This window comes from Sus scrofa, chromosome 2, assembly GCF_054392235.1.
Source record: "Sus scrofa isolate SSC_HxYL_T2T_F1_AM1 chromosome 2, Sscrofa_HxYL_maternal_Yorkshire_Landrace_v2.0, whole genome shotgun sequence".
NCBI classification, from domain to species: domain Eukaryota; kingdom Metazoa; phylum Chordata; class Mammalia; order Artiodactyla; family Suidae; genus Sus; species Sus scrofa.
The window spans coordinates 47,464,515-47,481,572 of record NC_139384.1 but is presented as its reverse complement, the minus strand read 5'-3'; the positions used below and the strand labels follow the sequence as shown (position 1 = coordinate 47,481,572).

General features: G+C 42.3%; 2 protein-coding genes across 15 annotated transcripts in view; both read left to right on the top strand.

Moving 5' to 3' along the window:
• The window catches only part of LOC396563 (calcitonin-related polypeptide beta), a 51,247-nt gene extending 39,119 nt beyond the window's left edge, over nucleotides 1–12,128 (top strand). For 8 of the 14 annotated variants that reach the window (XM_021080195.2, XM_021080183.2, XM_085009594.1 and 5 more), the window contains 7 exons: nucleotides 8,525–8,706; nucleotides 9,035–9,107; nucleotides 9,295–9,915; nucleotides 10,012–10,288; nucleotides 10,796–10,930; nucleotides 11,227–11,411; nucleotides 11,964–12,128. In XM_021080195.2, coding sequence (XP_020935854.1) covers nucleotides 9,708–9,915; nucleotides 10,012–10,288; nucleotides 10,796–10,930; nucleotides 11,227–11,386 — 780 coding nt within the window. In that variant the 5' untranslated portion in view covers nucleotides 8,525–8,706; nucleotides 9,035–9,107; nucleotides 9,295–9,707 and the 3' untranslated portion in view covers nucleotides 11,387–11,411; nucleotides 11,964–12,128. 14 annotated transcript variants of the gene reach the window in all.
• INSC (INSC spindle orientation adaptor protein) overlaps nucleotides 1–17,058 on the top strand; it is an 864,422-nt gene that overhangs the window by 380,606 nt on the left and 466,758 nt on the right. The gene's annotated exons all lie outside the window — the stretch shown is intronic.

The following is a 17,058-nucleotide window of genomic DNA, read 5'->3' as shown; positions in this document are numbered from 1 at the left end:
AAAGGAAACCATACACAAAATTAAAATGCATCCTCCTGAAAGGAAGAAAATATTTGCACATCATATATCTGATAAGTGATTAATATCCAATATTTATAAAGATGTATACAAGTCGATAGTAAAATTAAAAAACAAACAAAAATTCAATTAAAAAGTGGACAGAAGATCTGAATAGACATTTTTCCAAAAAAGACATATACATGGCCAGCGAATACATGAAAAGGTGGTCAATATCCCTATTCAGGGAAATGCAATTCAAAACCATAATAGGCTATCACCGCATACCTGTTAGAATGACAAGAAGAAAAAGAGATAACGAGTGTTGGGAAGGATGTAGAGAAAAGGAAACCCTTGTGCACTCTTGGTGGGAATGCAACCACTATGGAAAACTGCATGGAGGTTCCTCACATAGTTTAAGATAGAACTACCAGCAATACCACTTCTAGGTATTTATCCAAAGAAAACAAAAACACTAACTTGAGTAGATATATGCGTCCTTTTGTTCACTGCAGTGTTATTTACAATAGCCAAGATATGGAAGAAACATGTTTCTACAGATAGAGGAATGGATAAAGAAAATACAAAATATAATCAACAAGGTCCTACTGTATACCACAGAGAACTATATCCAACTCCTCAGATACACCATGGTAGAAAATAATAATAATAAAAAAGAGTGTATATATATGTATGACTGAGCCACTTTGCTGTACAACAGAAATTGGCACAACATTCTAAATCAGCTATACTTTAAATTTTAAAAAACTTTTTAATTAAAAAAAATCCACTTACTTCAACCTGCGGGTTATTTACTGTAGGGTTAACATGTTACATCAGTTTAATTCCATCACATGAATTAAACTCAGAAATGCTGAAGGACAAATGTGTACAGATAGTTGTCTTGAGGGAATAGGAGTTTTGATTGTGTAGAGACAAAAAAAGAAAATACATGCACAAATATATACGTATGTATATTATTCAGTGATAAAAAGGAATGAGATTTTGCCATTTGTGACAACAGGGATGAACATTGAGGGCATTATGTTAAGTGAAATCAGTCAGAGCTCACAGATACAGAAAACATATTGATAGTTGCCAGAGGGGAGGAGGTGGAGGGTGGGAAAAGTGAGTGCAAGGGGTCAAAACTACAAACTTCCAATTCTGAAATAAACAAAGTCATGAAGATGTAATATACAGCATGTTGACTATGGTTAAAATGCCATATTGCATATTTGAAAGTGGCTAAGAGAGTAGATCTTAAAAGTCTAACCACACACACACAAATTTCTAACTATAGTTTGTGGTAGATGTGAAGTAGACTTATTGTGGTGATCATTTTGCAATATATAAAAATATCAAAATCATGAGAAACCAATCTAATGTTACCTGTCAAATATACCTCAATTTATAAAAATCTTAAAATGTCAGAGTTCCCTGGGGACCTAGTGGTTAAGGATCCAGCATTGTCACTACTGAGGCTCAGGTCACTAGTGTGGTGTGGGTTCAATCCCTGGCCTGGGAACTTCTCCATGCTACAGGCATGGCCCTCAAAAATATAAAATGTCACTTTTTAAAGAACCTCCTACAAATCTACCTTAATCAAAACATGTGGAACTGGCAAAAGGACAGTCATATAGAGCAATGATTTAGCCCAGAAATAAACCATTATATATGTATGGTCAAATGATTTTTGACAAGGAGGCCAAGATCATTCAGTAAGGAAAGGACAGACTTTTCAACAAATGGTGTTGGGAAAGCTGGATGTCCACATGCAAAAGAATGAAGTTGGAGCCTAGACTTAACACTGTGTACAAAAATTAGCTCAAAATGGCTCAAAGACCTAAATGTAAGACCTAGAGGGATAGATCTCTTAGAAGAAAACATAACACAAAGCCTTTTGATATTGAATTTGATATTATTATTATTATTTTTGGTCTTTATGCCTTTTCTAGGGCCGCTTCCGCGGCATATGGAGATTCCCAGGCTAGGGGTCTAATCGGAGCCGTAGGCACAGGCCTACACCAGAGCCACAGCAACGCGGGATCCGAGCTGCCTCTGCTACCTACACCACAGCTCATGGCAACGCTGGATCCTTAACCCACTGAGCAAGGCCAGGGATCCAACTCGCAACCTCATGGTTCCTACTCGGATTTGTTGACCACTGCACCACAATGGGAACTCCTGATATTATTTTTTGAATATAATACAAGAGCTATAGGTAAGAAAAGAAAATATGGACAAATTTGAATTAATAAAATTGAAAAATTTCTTAATCAATAGAAACTGTCAACAGAAATGGCAATTCCATGAATAGGACAAAATATTTGTAAATCATATATCTGATAAGGGAATAATATCCACACATATATAAAGAAATTCTAAGAATCAAGAATCTGAGTAGACATTTCACCAAAGAAGATCCCGAAATGGCAAATAAGCACATGAAAAGACTCATAACCTCACCAGTCATTAGGAAAAAGCAATTCAAATGTACAATGAGATACAGCTAATACCCTTTAGGATGGCTGTTATAAAAACAAACAAACACACAAAAAAACACAGAAAGATGGAGTTCCCACTATGGTGCAGTAGGTTAAAGATCCAGTATTGTTACTGCGTGTCTCTTGTTACCGCTGTGGTGCGGGTTAGAGCCCTGGCTGGGGAACTTATACATGCCTCAGGCATGGCAAACAAGCAAACAAAACCCAGAAAATAAAAAATGTTGGCAAAAACATGGAGAAATTGGAACCATGGTATGCTGTTGATGCACCATATAAATGCAAATGCATATACATGTATAGGCAGAAAGTGAAAACATACAGTTGTGGAAAACAGTAGGACAGTTTATCAAAAAATTAAAAATATATTTAACATATGATCTAGTATTTCTGCTTCTGGATATACAACCAAAAGAACTGAAAACAAGGCCTCAAAGAGATATTTGTACACTCATTTATATAGTAGTATTATTCACAATAGCCAAAACATGGAAGCTGCTACCCAGATGTCCATCAGTTGATGAACGGATAAGCAAAAACAAACACACACACACACAGCCCCCCCACACACACCATGGAATACTATTCAGCCTTAAATAGGAAGGAAATTCTGACATATACTGTAAAAGGATGAACCTTGAGGACCGTAGGTTAAGGGGAAAAGGCCAGTAAAACAAGACAAATACTTTGGGTATCTGTCTCCCCTCACAGCCAACAGCTGTGCTGGTAAAGCTGTCTTATGTCATCACTTTAGAACTCTGGAGTCTGCTGAAGGCTTGCAACTCCAAAGGGAAGACTTGGTCTGAAAATTGCAATGAAAGCCAGAGTGGACCAAAAGGACCTTGTCCTCCAGGTATCAGGGATCTGTGATCTGACTGCTGACCACTAGTTTTATCCCAGAGGTTTAGGCAAGGACGTGGGTCTGAGAGGCATCGTGGTTGCACCTCCTCTCATCCTAGCAGGCTCTTCTCTGCCTAAAATAACTGCCAGAAGATTTAAGGACCAGTGCCCAATTTTTCTCCTCTTCAGTTTTCTCTTTTGCCCATGGAAAAAAAACATAGTGAAGGGTAGGCTATTCAAAAACAACTGGAGGAAGTCCTGCTGTGTCCTAGCAAGTGAAGGTTCTAGCAGTTGTCACTGCAGTGGCTCAGATCACTGTGGTGGTGCAGGTTCAATCCCTGGCCCAGGAACTTAAAAAAAATTAAAAAGTAAACTTAAAAAAAGGTTAAAAATTTTTAAAAATGCTGCATATAGAGGCGAAATTAGAAAGTGACCACTCCTGCACAAGGAAAAATTCAGAAGAGACCTGAGAAGACCTTAAGTTTATACCTGAGGTTGAGCCTCAGCATAGGAACTAATGCCTTGGGGCACAAAATGTGTAAGGATATAATTCTGTCATATCACCAGCTGAAAGGGGTGGGGACAGGGATGCAAAGGAGCTAAGTTTTTGTATGTTATTGAGGTTTTCCAGGTATATATTCAGATTAGAGTGTACAGCTTGAGGATATTAAAGGTAATCCCTATGGCAGACACAAAGAAAATAGCCATAGAATTCCAAAAAAAGGAAATGAGAAAGGCATTTAAATATATAATACAAAACGAAGTTAACAGAAAAGAAAGCAGTAATGTAGGAAACAAGGGAAAGAAAAACTCTAAGGCACACAGAAAACAAATAGTGAAATAAAAAGAAGTAAGTTTCTCCTTATCAGCAATTACCTTCAAGATAAATGGATTAAGCTCCCCAGTCAGAAGACAAGGATTAGCAGAAAGGACAGACACATGATTAACCTACATGCTAGCTATAGAAGACTCCCTTTAGATCTAAAGACACAAGTGTGTTAACGGTAAAAGGATAAAAAAAGATATTCCATGCAAATCGTAACCAAAAGAGAGCAAGCACGGCTATCCTAATAGCAGAGAAAATAGACTTTAAATCAAAAAAAGTTACAAGACACAAATAAGATGTTACATTGCAATAAAAAGCTTAGTAGAGCAAGAAGATATAATAATTATAAACAGTTACATACTTACTATCAGATCAGCAAACTAGATGAAGCAAAAGCTTACAGAATGGATGGTAGAAATCGACAGTTCTACAACACTAATTGAAGACTTCATATCCCACTCCCAATAATGGCTAGACCATCAGACAGAAGATCAGCAAGGAAATAAGAGTACTTAATGCAATAAACCATCAAGATCTAACAGGCATTGAGAGAGTTTTCTCCCCAGCAACAATAGCATACACCTTCTTCTCAAGTGCACATGGACATTTTCTGGGACACACCGTAAGTTAAGCCACCAATTAAATCTCAATAGATCAAAAGACAGATACCATAAGAAGTATCTTCCCCAATCACAACAGAATAATGTTAGAAATCAGTAACGGCAAAAACAAATCACAAACTTGTGGAAATGAAACCACACTTTGAAACAAACAAACAAACAAACAAAAAAACGGATCAACGATGATGTCATAGTCAGAAATTAGAAAACATTTACAGATGACTTAAAATGAAAATACAACATACCAAACTTAGGGGATGTTGCGAAAGCAATGCTAAAGCCTTAAATGCTTCCATTAAAAATCAAAAAGATCTCATATCAACATCCCAACTTTTTACAACTTACACCAAAAAAAGAACAAATTAAACTCAAACCTATGAGAAGGAAGCAATAACAAAGGATAGAGGAGTGGTAAAGGATAGAGGTTAGCGAGACACCAGAGAAGGTTTTTCAAAAGCATCGACATAAGTGACAATGTATTAGATAGAGGGACAAGTTAAAAAAGAGAAGACTCAAATTCCTGAATCAGAAATGGCAGAGGGGACATTACTACCAAGCCTATAGACATAAAAAGAATAATAACAGGTACAATGAATAAGTGTACACAAAGTTGGATGTTCTAGATAAAATGGACAAATACCTAGAAACAGAAGACCTACCAAGATGGAAGGATGAAGAAATAGAAAATTCAAATACACCTATGACTAGGAAGGAGAATGAAGCATTAATCCAAAATCTTCCAACAAAGAAAAGCCCTGGATACGATGGCCTCATTGGTGAATAGTACCAGACATTTAAAGAAAACGAATACCAATCCTTGTCAAACATTTCCAAAAACCTGAAGAGAAAGGACACACCCTAACCTATTCTATGAGGCAGGCCAACATTACTCTGATACCAAAGTTGGAGAAAGATTCTGCAAGGAGAAAACCCCTACAGACAAAATCCTTTATGACATGGATGTGGAAACCCTCAACAGTATGCTAGGGAATTGAATTCAGAAGCGTATTAAAAGGATCCCGCAACATGACCAAGTGGGATGAACTTCTGGAATGCAAGGATGATTCAAAATATGAAAATTGATCAAAGTGTTATATCACAATAATGGAATGTAGGGAAAAACACACCTGATTATTTCCACTGATACAGAAAATTATTTGGTAAAATTCAATACCTTTTCAGGATTAAAAACAAAAACTAGATATAGAAGGAGACTGCCTCAGCACAATACAACTATATATGAAAAACCAACACCAACACCATAATCCAGGGTGGAAAACTGAAAGCTTTTCCCCTAAGATCTGGAAGAAAATGGAAAAAAATTTTTAAGAATTTTCAGACAGATATGGGTCTCCAGTACACTCTGAGAAATCATCTTTTAGAAATTTTTTTTTTATAATAAGCACAAGAATTTCATTTAAAAGAAGGGAAATAACATAGCCTTCAGAGTTTATCAGGAGGTGTAATTTTTTTTTCCACACTAGATTGTGGCTACCTAATGCTAATTTTGAGGTTTAAACATAATGAAATAAGATTGTACAGTCAAGTGCCAGCTAGTCATGGAACTTTTACCTCAGTACCTTTTAGTGCTTCAGTCCTAAGAAGTTTCAGGGAGGGCTGCGTGCAATACAAGTAATCGGTACTTGCTGAAGGTCTAAAATTTCGAGTGCACTTGGTAAATCAGGGATGGGCGCAGAGGAGACTGGTTCTGTAACTCAGACTAGTGAACCCTAGAATTTAGAAAGGGTACTTTTGTGCTCCAAGCAAATCCTGTTCTACCTAACTAGGTCCAAATGCTCTGCAGGCTGTAGTTAGAGCCCTCTCATAGCAGGGAGACTGCCTTGGTGAATCTGCCAGAGGAAATGAATTTCCATTCACATTCATTCAACAAACATTGGGCGAGTGCCACCTCATGTGCAAAACATGGTGCTAAGTGCTAAAGAAAAGATGTTGTTTTGTAAACTTACCCGCAGCTCAGAGCCAGGACTTCTTGGAAAGTCAGAGGACTTGAGGAAGGAGTTCATCTCAGCCCCTCCCTCACTGGAGAGACTGGCTTTTCTTTCCAAGTAAAGCTTAAAACTGCTGGAGGCTAAGTTAGCACCCTCTGGGGGCAGACCCTGATTCCTGCCTCTCATCCCCAGCCCTTTGTGTGTAGGCGCCAAAGATTTCTGAGTGAGGAATGAATGTTGGCTTTGAACAGGAAAGGCACAAGTGGCAGCCAAGGGTAGAATGCTGAGCCTACAAATTAACATAGTCACAAATTTGTCTTCTAAAGGAGTTGTTTCTTAGCCATAGTGCAGCCACCTTTGCACTGATTAAAGCTGTGGTTCTTCCAATGAAAAAAGACGTCCCCAGACACACATACTTACAAATGATTTCAGAAGATTGATAGGTCGGAAATCTCAGGTTTTGGATTTTATTTTGCAAAAGTGTTTTGCGCCTGAGTTTTGAAGCCTCACCTATCACAGTCTTAAGTAGCAGAGTCCAATTTACATGCAGCACCGCATCTGTTACCCCGAGTTAGCGAACTTGGTCTTGGAACTAAATCCTCACGGAAAGCCTAGCCGAGTACTTATAATTATAGTGCTGAACCCCCAAACCCTGCTCTGGTCTGTGCACCCAATTTTTGCTTGTAGAAGAAACCAGGATTTACGGAGCCCGAGCAGTCCGCCATCCTGAACTCTTCTCTTTCTCACCTTGCCTTCATCCTGGAGTGCACCTGACCTCTATGAACCAGTTTTTCCGTTCCCTTGGTCTCCCGATCCGCTGTCTATCCTGAGGAGAGCGAGATGCAAGCACCCGATTCCCTAGCCCCAATATTTTATTCTCTTGCGAAGAAGGAGAAAAGTTGAATAAGGGTATCTTGTAAATGAGATGTTCCGAGTCCAGAGAGCACAAACCGGCAAGGGGAACAGATGTGCCGCGAGGCAGGTGTGCGGGAAGATATAGAGAAGGCTCAGGTTCGGACCTGTGGCTCGGGTCACACTCATGGCAGAGTTCGGTTTAATTTCGGCTCTGCCTGGGGGAACCACTTAACTGGGGTCCTTGCTGCCCTCCACCGGCCCCCGATGCTGTTGCAGCGTTTGCCGCGCTGGAGGGTCTGTACAGGCTGCTGCGGTTTATCGCTGTGTGCTCAGACACGGTGATCCTGGGCAGCATCCGAACTGGATTGGGGTAGATGTGGGCACAGGGCTGGAATCACAGGTCACTGGAACATCTTGGCAAACAGCAGCCGGAAGCAAGGGGCAGCTGGGCAAATGGTTCTGGGACATTGATGGGCTTAGATGATGAATGGTGGGGCTGGAGGAGTGGGGCTGGAGGTCGGCTTGGCGGCTTGGGAAGCATCTATGCCGTGCACGTCCCTGCCCAAGCCCAGTAGGGCACCATCTTTCCCCATATGGTGGACCGACCACCCAGCGCGACTCCAGACATCCGCACAGAGGTGGGGATTGGGCAAATGGATCGCGATCGCACAGAATCCCCTCTGCACTTCCCTGGTAAGCTCTTCTCGATCCCTCCCTGGGTGGAGAGCAGGTACATGGCTACTAATGATACCACTCCTTGAAGACGGGAATATGATGCCCCGTTTCAAAAATTAATATATTGAGGTGCTAGAAGACACTAGCCCGATGATCTTACTACCTAGAAAAGGCACAGCTGGAACAAAGTTTCCGTGTGACAAAGACTGTGATCCTGCCTCTTGTTTCCCACAAATCCTGCCTTCCTGTGCTTGATTCCAGCTGCCTGAATCAGACCCCCTGCTTGGGCACAGAATCATCAACCTGCTGCGCATTAACCTCCCAAACCGCACTTGGACATGGTAGTCTTAGGGGACCGGGGATGCCTTGTAATGCTGGACTCTGCTCTACAAAGATCACATAGCTGGGGATGGAGAGGGATGTGAGCCTGCGAAACCGAACAGGTAAAGTTTACCATGACGTCAAACTGTCCTTAAATTCCTGCTCACTTTGCGTGTGTTTTTCGTTGGTGCCCACCAACCTCCCCACCCCCTCCCACCCCCGCCATCAATGACCTCAATGCAAATACAAGTGGGGTGGTCCTGTTGGATGCTCCAGGTTCTGGACGCAAGTAGTGACACAATCCTGGGGCTCAGGATCTTTCCTCTCATTGGTTGCCTGGAGCTCTGGGACCACCCCAGATTCAGAGCGGCGGGAATAAGAGCAGCTGCTGGTGCGGGGAAGGGTTAGAGGCACTACCCACCTCAAGTGTCTCTGCCGCTTCTTCCACAGTGCCATCGCCTGACGCCAACGCTGCTGCCTCTGCTCCCTCCTCTGCTCCAGTCCACCTGGTTCCTGCTGCCCGGTAAGCCCGGAGATTCCTGCTAAGCTGTGGTTCTGTTTCTCTCTCCCTCTCCTCCCTTCCCTCTCTCTCCATTGGATTTTCTTAGCTGATCTCTTTTCCCGTCTCAAAGTTCCTGTCCACTTCTCTCTGGGTCTCTTCATCCTGTAATATGCCTTACTGCGCAATTCATTCTAGGCTCCTTTCACAGGTAACTCTGGATGGTCTCAGTTCGGGGATTCCCTGCTCTACTCTTCCTGAGCTGAGCTGGGCTCCAGTCTTGTCCCCGCAGCAGACGTGCTTAGGTCCGTGTTGGGATTTTGGAGCTCTCCAGGCACTTCAGGGAGAGGAGGATGCAGGAATAGCTTTGAGCAGAAGAAACTTTCATGGATCCCATCTCCTCTTACCTACAAGGATCGCTGGAAATGGGGTCGGGACCTGGGACAGTGCAAATGGGTGGCAAATAGGTGCAATGACTGAGGGGAAAGTAGCTATTAAACGCAAGCCCCAGTTGAAGGTTCTGGGAACTCCCCCTCCCGCACCGCCACCCCATTTAATCTTGGGTCCCAATTTAAGGCTGTACCAGCTTGTTTCTTACAGGGTGCTAGAGTATGGAGCTAGAGTATGGAGCAGCTGGACAGTAAAATTTGGTTCTTCAGTTTCTCAGGGATTCCAACTGCAGAGATATGTCCTCCCAACTCCCCTTCCCCCCAGCCAGGTATAAGCAAAAATCAGGCATCAGGAGAGATGCTGATGGGTTGCACTATGGGAAAAGCTGTGGTGACAGGTACTGCGAGTCTGTCCTCCAGGAGTCCCGGCCAACAGGTTGAAGGTGAGAGTGTGGGTGTGCTGGGCAGGGGGCTATGGACGGAGACCTCCTCACCCAGTTGTCCTGCTAGGCTTCTTTGCTAAACCAAACATGTTGCAGGCTCACTGGATCTTCCAGCAGTCCACTTGGCTGAGGAGGAAATGATGGTGAAAGGAAAGGACACGAGCAGCCTGAAGCCAGGAAGCCAGGGAGTTGGAGGCAGAGGCAGGAGCAGAGCCCAGGTCTGTGGGCTCAATGAACTTGGAACTGCTACAGGTGGTGACATTGTTCTTCCCTTGCAGAGGGGCACCATGGGCTTCTGGAAATTTCCGCCCTTCCTGGTTCTCAGCATCCTGGTCCTGTACCAGGCAGGCATGTTCCACACAGCACCAATGAGGTAAGACAGCCCTGCCAACAAGCACACTCACTTGATGAGAATGTAATATAAACGTGTATATAAATTTATTATAAGGTGGCTCTGTAGAACAATGGATAGTGCCTTGCGCTCCTATAAGTTTATCATAAGCTTTATGTGTACACAAAGTTTGTAAATAGACATAAGATATACAGTACTCATGATTGTAAATTTTATATAACTTATCAAACCTCACAGCATGCTTTTTTGTTTTCATCAAATATTTGTACCTTTAGCACACGTATATGTTCATATTACCATAATTTAAGAAATGGATTGTATCCAATTTGCCAAATACTTTGCTAGTAAATTTGTTATTAAATCTGATATGGGATCTACACATCTCATTTTTCACCTTCATTCAAACTGCATTAAGCTAAAATTATTTTCCCATTCAAACTATCAGAAACCAGGCAACCTGGCTGTTTATCCTGGGGAGGGGCAGGCAGGAGATCAGAACCTGTTTTTAGGCTTGCTTCCCCTCCTTAGGTCTGCCTTTGGGAGCCCTTTTGATCCTGCTACCCTCTCTGAGGAGGAATCACGCCTCCTTTTGGCTGCAATGGTGAATGACTATGAGCAGATGAAGGCCCGTGAGATGCAGAAGCAGAGGGCACAGGGCTCCGGGTAAGGTTCCCTGCCCAAGGACAACAGGGCATCCCTTTCTTCCTCTGGTCAGGCCCAGGAAGGCATATTTTAAAGTCACTTTTGAGTTTTCTGACCCCCCCGGACATGTCTGTGGGATGATTATGGCATTTCCCCTGACGGCCTAGGATTTTCTGCTGTGATGACCTTTTCTAGCAGAAATACTCAAGGTTCACTGGTCCTCTCAAGGCAGTAGTCTTCCATGACGATTCTGTCGTACAGCACCTGCACTCAACCTCTCACTGACGGGCCTTTTCTTTCTTCATCCCACAAATCAGCATCAGTGTCCAGAAGAGATCCTGCAACACTGCCACCTGCATGACCCATCGGCTGGTGGGCTTGCTCAGCAGATCTGGGAGCATGGTGAGGAGCAACCTGTTGCCCACCAAGATGGGCTTCAAAGTCTTTGGTGGGCGCCGCAGGAACTTTTGGATCTGAGCAGTGGGATGATTCCAGGAGGAAGGTGACTGCCCTTTTTGTACCTTTGGGTGGGAGGACAGAGGACTGGGTATTGCAGGGGTGCATTCCACACCCTAACCCTCTGTGAGCGCATGGGGGTAAAACCTCCACATGGCAAGGTGCCCACACCAGTGTCTGGAGAAAGGACTGATAATCCCTATAACTGAAACATTGGGCTCTTTCTCTCTGTTTCTCCAGTCTCTCCCTGTGACACTGACATCATCTGCCAGGAAATATAGACCCTGTTTACTTAAAACACTGTTCCCTGGGTATTAATTGGGGTCCAGCTCTAGCATTAGAATTTGAAAGGTAATGACCCTACCCTTTTGGAGCATACCTTACAATGTTATGAACTTGGAGCATAGACTCGGATTCAAATACTGTGTCTGTCTTCCACTAACTGTGACCATAGGCAAGTATGCCTCTGAGCCTCAGCTTCTCCTTGTAACTTGAAGGCAACAATAGTATCCTCAATATAAAAATTAATTAGTATAACATATGACAAGAGCCTGTTAACTAAGAATTAATAACATTCTGTTACTTTTTTCCCTCCTAGGTTACTATGACTCTGAACTCTACTTCGTTTAATTTACAATGAAAGCAACCTACTAAAAAATAGCATGGAAGACATCCATGTATGCATGCTTCTGGAAACTGAAAACACTCTTTTCCTTGAAATAAACTAAAACTAAATGCAAAATAAAATCAATGCATCAATGCAGTTACCTTGTGTGCATCTTTTGTGTATATGATTCTATAATATGATGCATGTCTCATTAGGTTTAATGGTAGCAAATCTGGCCCCTGTCAGCCAACCTGTTGGTGGGGGCAGCTCTGCTAAACCTCAGGGTCACATGAATTCATTGCCTTGTGGGTGTCTGGGGATGCCGAGCAATGGTGAGTCTCAAGGGAAAATATTCATTTAATGTTCTCATTTGTTCACTTAAGATAAAAAATATATTTTAAATACACTTAGAAAGAGTCCCTGCTGCTATTTATGCACTTTTCCCCATGAGAACCTCAGGGATCTGTGAACACTTTGTTGACCAGCTGGTTCAAATGAGGCAATAATATGCTTGGTGTGGGTCCTCGGTATCCTATATCCTCAGTGAAACACTCTTACTGGGATTAGAACCCTCTGCAACTCAAAGAGACATTCAATAGTTGGCTCTCCATAACCATGGGTTCCACATCTGTGGATTTAACCAACTGCAGAATGAAATTTTTGGGGAAAAAATTCCAGAAAGTTCCAAAAAGCAAAATTTCAATTTGCCATATGTGAGTAACTATTTACATAATGTTTATACTGTACTAGTTATTAATAAATAATCTAGAGTTGATTTAAAGTATGCAGGAGGATGTACATAAGTTATATGCAAATAGTCCACCATTTTTTATAAGGGACTTGAGTATTTGTGCATTTTGGTATCTGCCTAGAACCCCGTGGATACTGCGGGACAACTGCACACTTAAAAGGTCCAGATTTTACTTACGTAAGTTGTATTTCAATAAAATTACAAAATGGATTAAAAAAAGAGAGAGAGAGAGACATTCACATTTATTTTTGGAGAGTTCCCTGGCCCCCAACCTCAGAAGCTATTTGTTCTCCTCTCCTTGACTCAGGTTTTCCCTAACCCATCCCTGCCTTTCCTCCCTAACAGTATCCTGTCATACACCCCATAGCCTGTAAAGCCCTTCAGAACAATGACTCCCAGTCTCAAAGGGGACCAAAGACGGGCAGACCTGGAAAGGTCCTCAGATGCCATCCAATCCAACTTTTTACTAAGTTGCAGAGAAGGAAAGTGTGTTGCTTAGGGTCCTGCAATAACTTTAACAGAGACATTCCTGTATTTAACAAATAGTAATTGGGGAGTTCCTGTTGTGGCGCAGTGGAAATGAATCAGACTAGGAACCATGAGGTTGCAGATTCGATCCCTGGCCTCACTCAGTGGGTTAAAGATCTGGTGTTGCCATGAGCTGTGGTGTAGGTCGAAGAAATGGCTCAGATCCCGTGTTGCTGTGGCTGTGGCGTAGGCCGGCAGCTGCAGCTCCGATGTGACCCCTAGCCTGGGAACCTCCATGTGCCACAGGTGTGACCCTAAAAATCAAAAACAAAAACAAACACATAGGAATTGAATGTCTGCTATATGTTTGACACTATTTGAGCTCCAGGTATAGAGCAATGAACAGAACAGACAAAACCCCCTGCATATTATAAGTAGGGGAGATTGAGGTGATACATGCTCTGGAATCTGAAACACTCAGTATTGGAAAGAATCTGGGATGTCATAAGAGTGTAAAAGGCTTATTCAAGGTAGTAATTTCATGGTGTCAACATCCCTGGCATCTGCTGGAAATACGGTTACCAGCTCCTGACTGTGATTTCCAAGGCAACTGGGAAGCCAGTGTTACTGGTGGACAGTTTAGTGGGATTCTTTAGTTGGAAAAGTTGTCCCCTGTTACCTACTGACTCCATTATTTCCTCAGAAGCACATACAGTTATGACCCTTGCTTCCATGCAGTCTGTACTCACACAGCAGCCCAACCTTAGTTGCAAAGGTAGATCAGACATGTCTCCCTTAGATATAGAAAACTCCATCGATGCCCCATCTCCCGGAGTAAACAACTGGAGTGTTGCAATGGATTACAAGGTCAAAATTCGCCCTCCCTTCCTCTCCTCTCCCTACTAGTTTCACTACTGCCTGGTCTCACAGTCTACCTCTCCCTCACACTGGCCTTCTTACTACCCCTTATTTCATATCCTCCAACACCAATCCCCTCAAGTATTTGCACCTGCTGGTAGCACTCTGAAAAATGCCTTTACCCCATGCTCCAAATCCTCCAGATATTTATTGAAATATCACCTAGCCTAGCTATCCTTTTTGATACTGTACTTTATCTGCCAATCCACCATAATCCTTTCTTTGCTTTTTTCTTTTTACCTCTTTACTACTTATTACCTACTATCATAATACATATTTTATTCATTTAATTAATTATGTGTATCCCATCCTGTGAACAATGTAAGTTCCATTTGGGCAGGAATATGGCTCTTTTGTTCATTGCTGAATCCCCTACCCAGGGAACAGTTTGTTCCCCTACCCAGGGAACAGTTAAGGCAGCTCTCAATAAATATTTATTGAATGAAGGAAGTTAAGTATTCTTCTTCTTCTTCTTCTTTTTTTTTTTTGGCTGCACCCCTGGCACGGGGACGTTCCTGGGCCAGGAACTGAATCCACACCGCAGGTGCAACCTGCATCACAGCTGTGGCAATGCTGGGTCCTTAACCTGCTGCACCACAAGGGAACTTCTGAGTCATCTCTCTTGTGTTTGTAGTCAACCCTCTGGTTCTCTTTGGGTCTGAAGTACTACATGATCTGGCCCATATCATGTCTCTGCTCTCTTTTGCAAATCAACCTGCTGCTTGTTTTACTCCCAGCTTCCTCAGTTGCACTTATTTATTTTTATTTATTTACTTTTGCTTAAAATACTGTTCGTCAAATCTCTGCATGCCTGATTCCCTCGCTTCCTCTAGAACTCTGCTGAATTGTTTGGAGAAGACTTTCCTCACCCCCATATACAGCATTACATTCCTTCTCAGATTATTCTCTATCATCTTCTTCAGCTTTACTGAATAGAAGTCATCACTGTCTAAAACATTATATATTTATTATTTGTTCTTTTTTTGTCTGTGTCCTTCTACCAGCATGTAACACTATCAGGGAAGTTTCATGCATCCTTTCTATATCCCCGGAGTGTGGAAAACTCCATAGAACATGACTGGCCCTCAATAAATATTTATTGTGTTAATAAGTAAATTATGAAACTATGTAATGCTGTGATTTTGTTCGAGTTCATCTTTAAGCATCTTTAAGCATGATATGAGATATAGAAATTCTTATTTAAAATAGCCTATAATTTTTGTTTTGGTTTTCACTTTGACTCAAAAGTTATATGGAAGATTTTTTAAAAATTTAAATTAGCTTTTAAAACCATACTTCACTTATTCAGTTCCAGGTTTTGCATTGAGATTTGAGAAAGTAGTATTTATTAATTTTTGATTTGGATCTTTACTGAGATTTTCTATGATATTTATCATGTGATCCTTTCCCACAAATGATTAAAAGATTTAAAAAGTATATTAGGAGTTCCCACTATGCAATCCTCTCTGGAGCACTAGGACACAGGTTTGATCCTTGGCCTGGCACAATGGGTTAAGGATCTGGAGTTGCCTCAGATGCAGTGTAGGTCACAACTGCAGCTCGGATCTGATCCCTGGCCCAGGAACTCCATGTGCTGCGGGGTGGCCAAAAAAGGAAAAAAAAAAAAAATTAAAACAGTTCCTAGGACAAGTCACCTCCACACTATAGGAAAAGAAGCTAGGCCCTCTTATTTTCCAAAAGAGATTAGGAAACTCCCACATTCACAATATCGCATTCCTTCCTTCTGCCTTTCTCATTCCCTACCTAACTTGAGGTCCACTGACACTGTATCATTGGTTCTAGGCTCTTAGGGCAGTTGGTGTGTCCCACTGAGGGCTCAGGGAATCCTATATCAGAACTCCTCAAGCCGAATGCCTGAATATGCATCACATTGTCGCTTGGGAAAAGGGGCTTATTAGAAAGTTTCCCAAAGCTCAGCTACTGGGAAATCCCAGGGCTCATGTGCATCTTCCATGTTGTAGCAATTCCCTGTTTAGCCTGCCGAACCTGTGTGCAGCATTAAATACTGGATACAGGTTAAAATATAAAGTAGGATTTTTCATGTGGGTTTTTTTTTTCTTTTTTTCTTTTTTTCGTCTTTTTGCTATTTCTTTGGGCCGCTCCCGCAGCATATGGAGGTTCCCAGGCTAGGGGTCTAATCGGAGCTGTAGCCCCTGGCCTATGCCAGAGCCACAGCAACGTGGGATCCGAGCCCTGTCTGCAACCTACACCACAGCTCACAGCAACGCCGGATCGTTAACCCACTGAGCAAGGGCAGGGACCAAACCCGAAACCTCATGGTTCCTAGTTGGATTCGTTAACCACTGCGCCATGACGGGAACTCCTCACGTGGGTTTTAAACTAATCCTTAATTAAAAGCCGTATTGTTTGGTTATTGTCAAAGGAGTCTAACAGAGGCCTCTACAGCCTGGGGCTCAAAGTCCAAACAACAACTTTAGGATTTTATTGCATCATACTAACCTGTCAAAGCCTGGAGATGTGTGATACAATGCAGTCCATTTCTCACCTTTATTGGAGTTTCATCAAATGTAACACCAGTTTGCTCAATAACTCCTCTTTCTCTAGAGCACATATGAAGAAGAATTTTTTTTTCCTTTCTTTTTTTGGCTTTTTAGGGCTGCACCCACGGCATATGGAGGTTCCCAGGCTAGGGGTCGAATTTGAGCTGTAGCTGCTGGCCTACACCACAGCCACAGCAACACCACATCCAAGCTGTATCTGCTTGGCAACGCCAGATTCTTAATCCACTGAGCAAGGCCAGGGATTGAACCTGCATTCTCATGGACGCTAGTTGAATTCGTAACTGCTGAGCAATGACGGGAACTCCATGAACAGGAATACTGAAGGACACAAATAAATTGCAAGCTGCTGAAGGAAGAATATCTGATACTGGAGATTTCGTGATTCCTAAACACAGCTGCCTGAGGA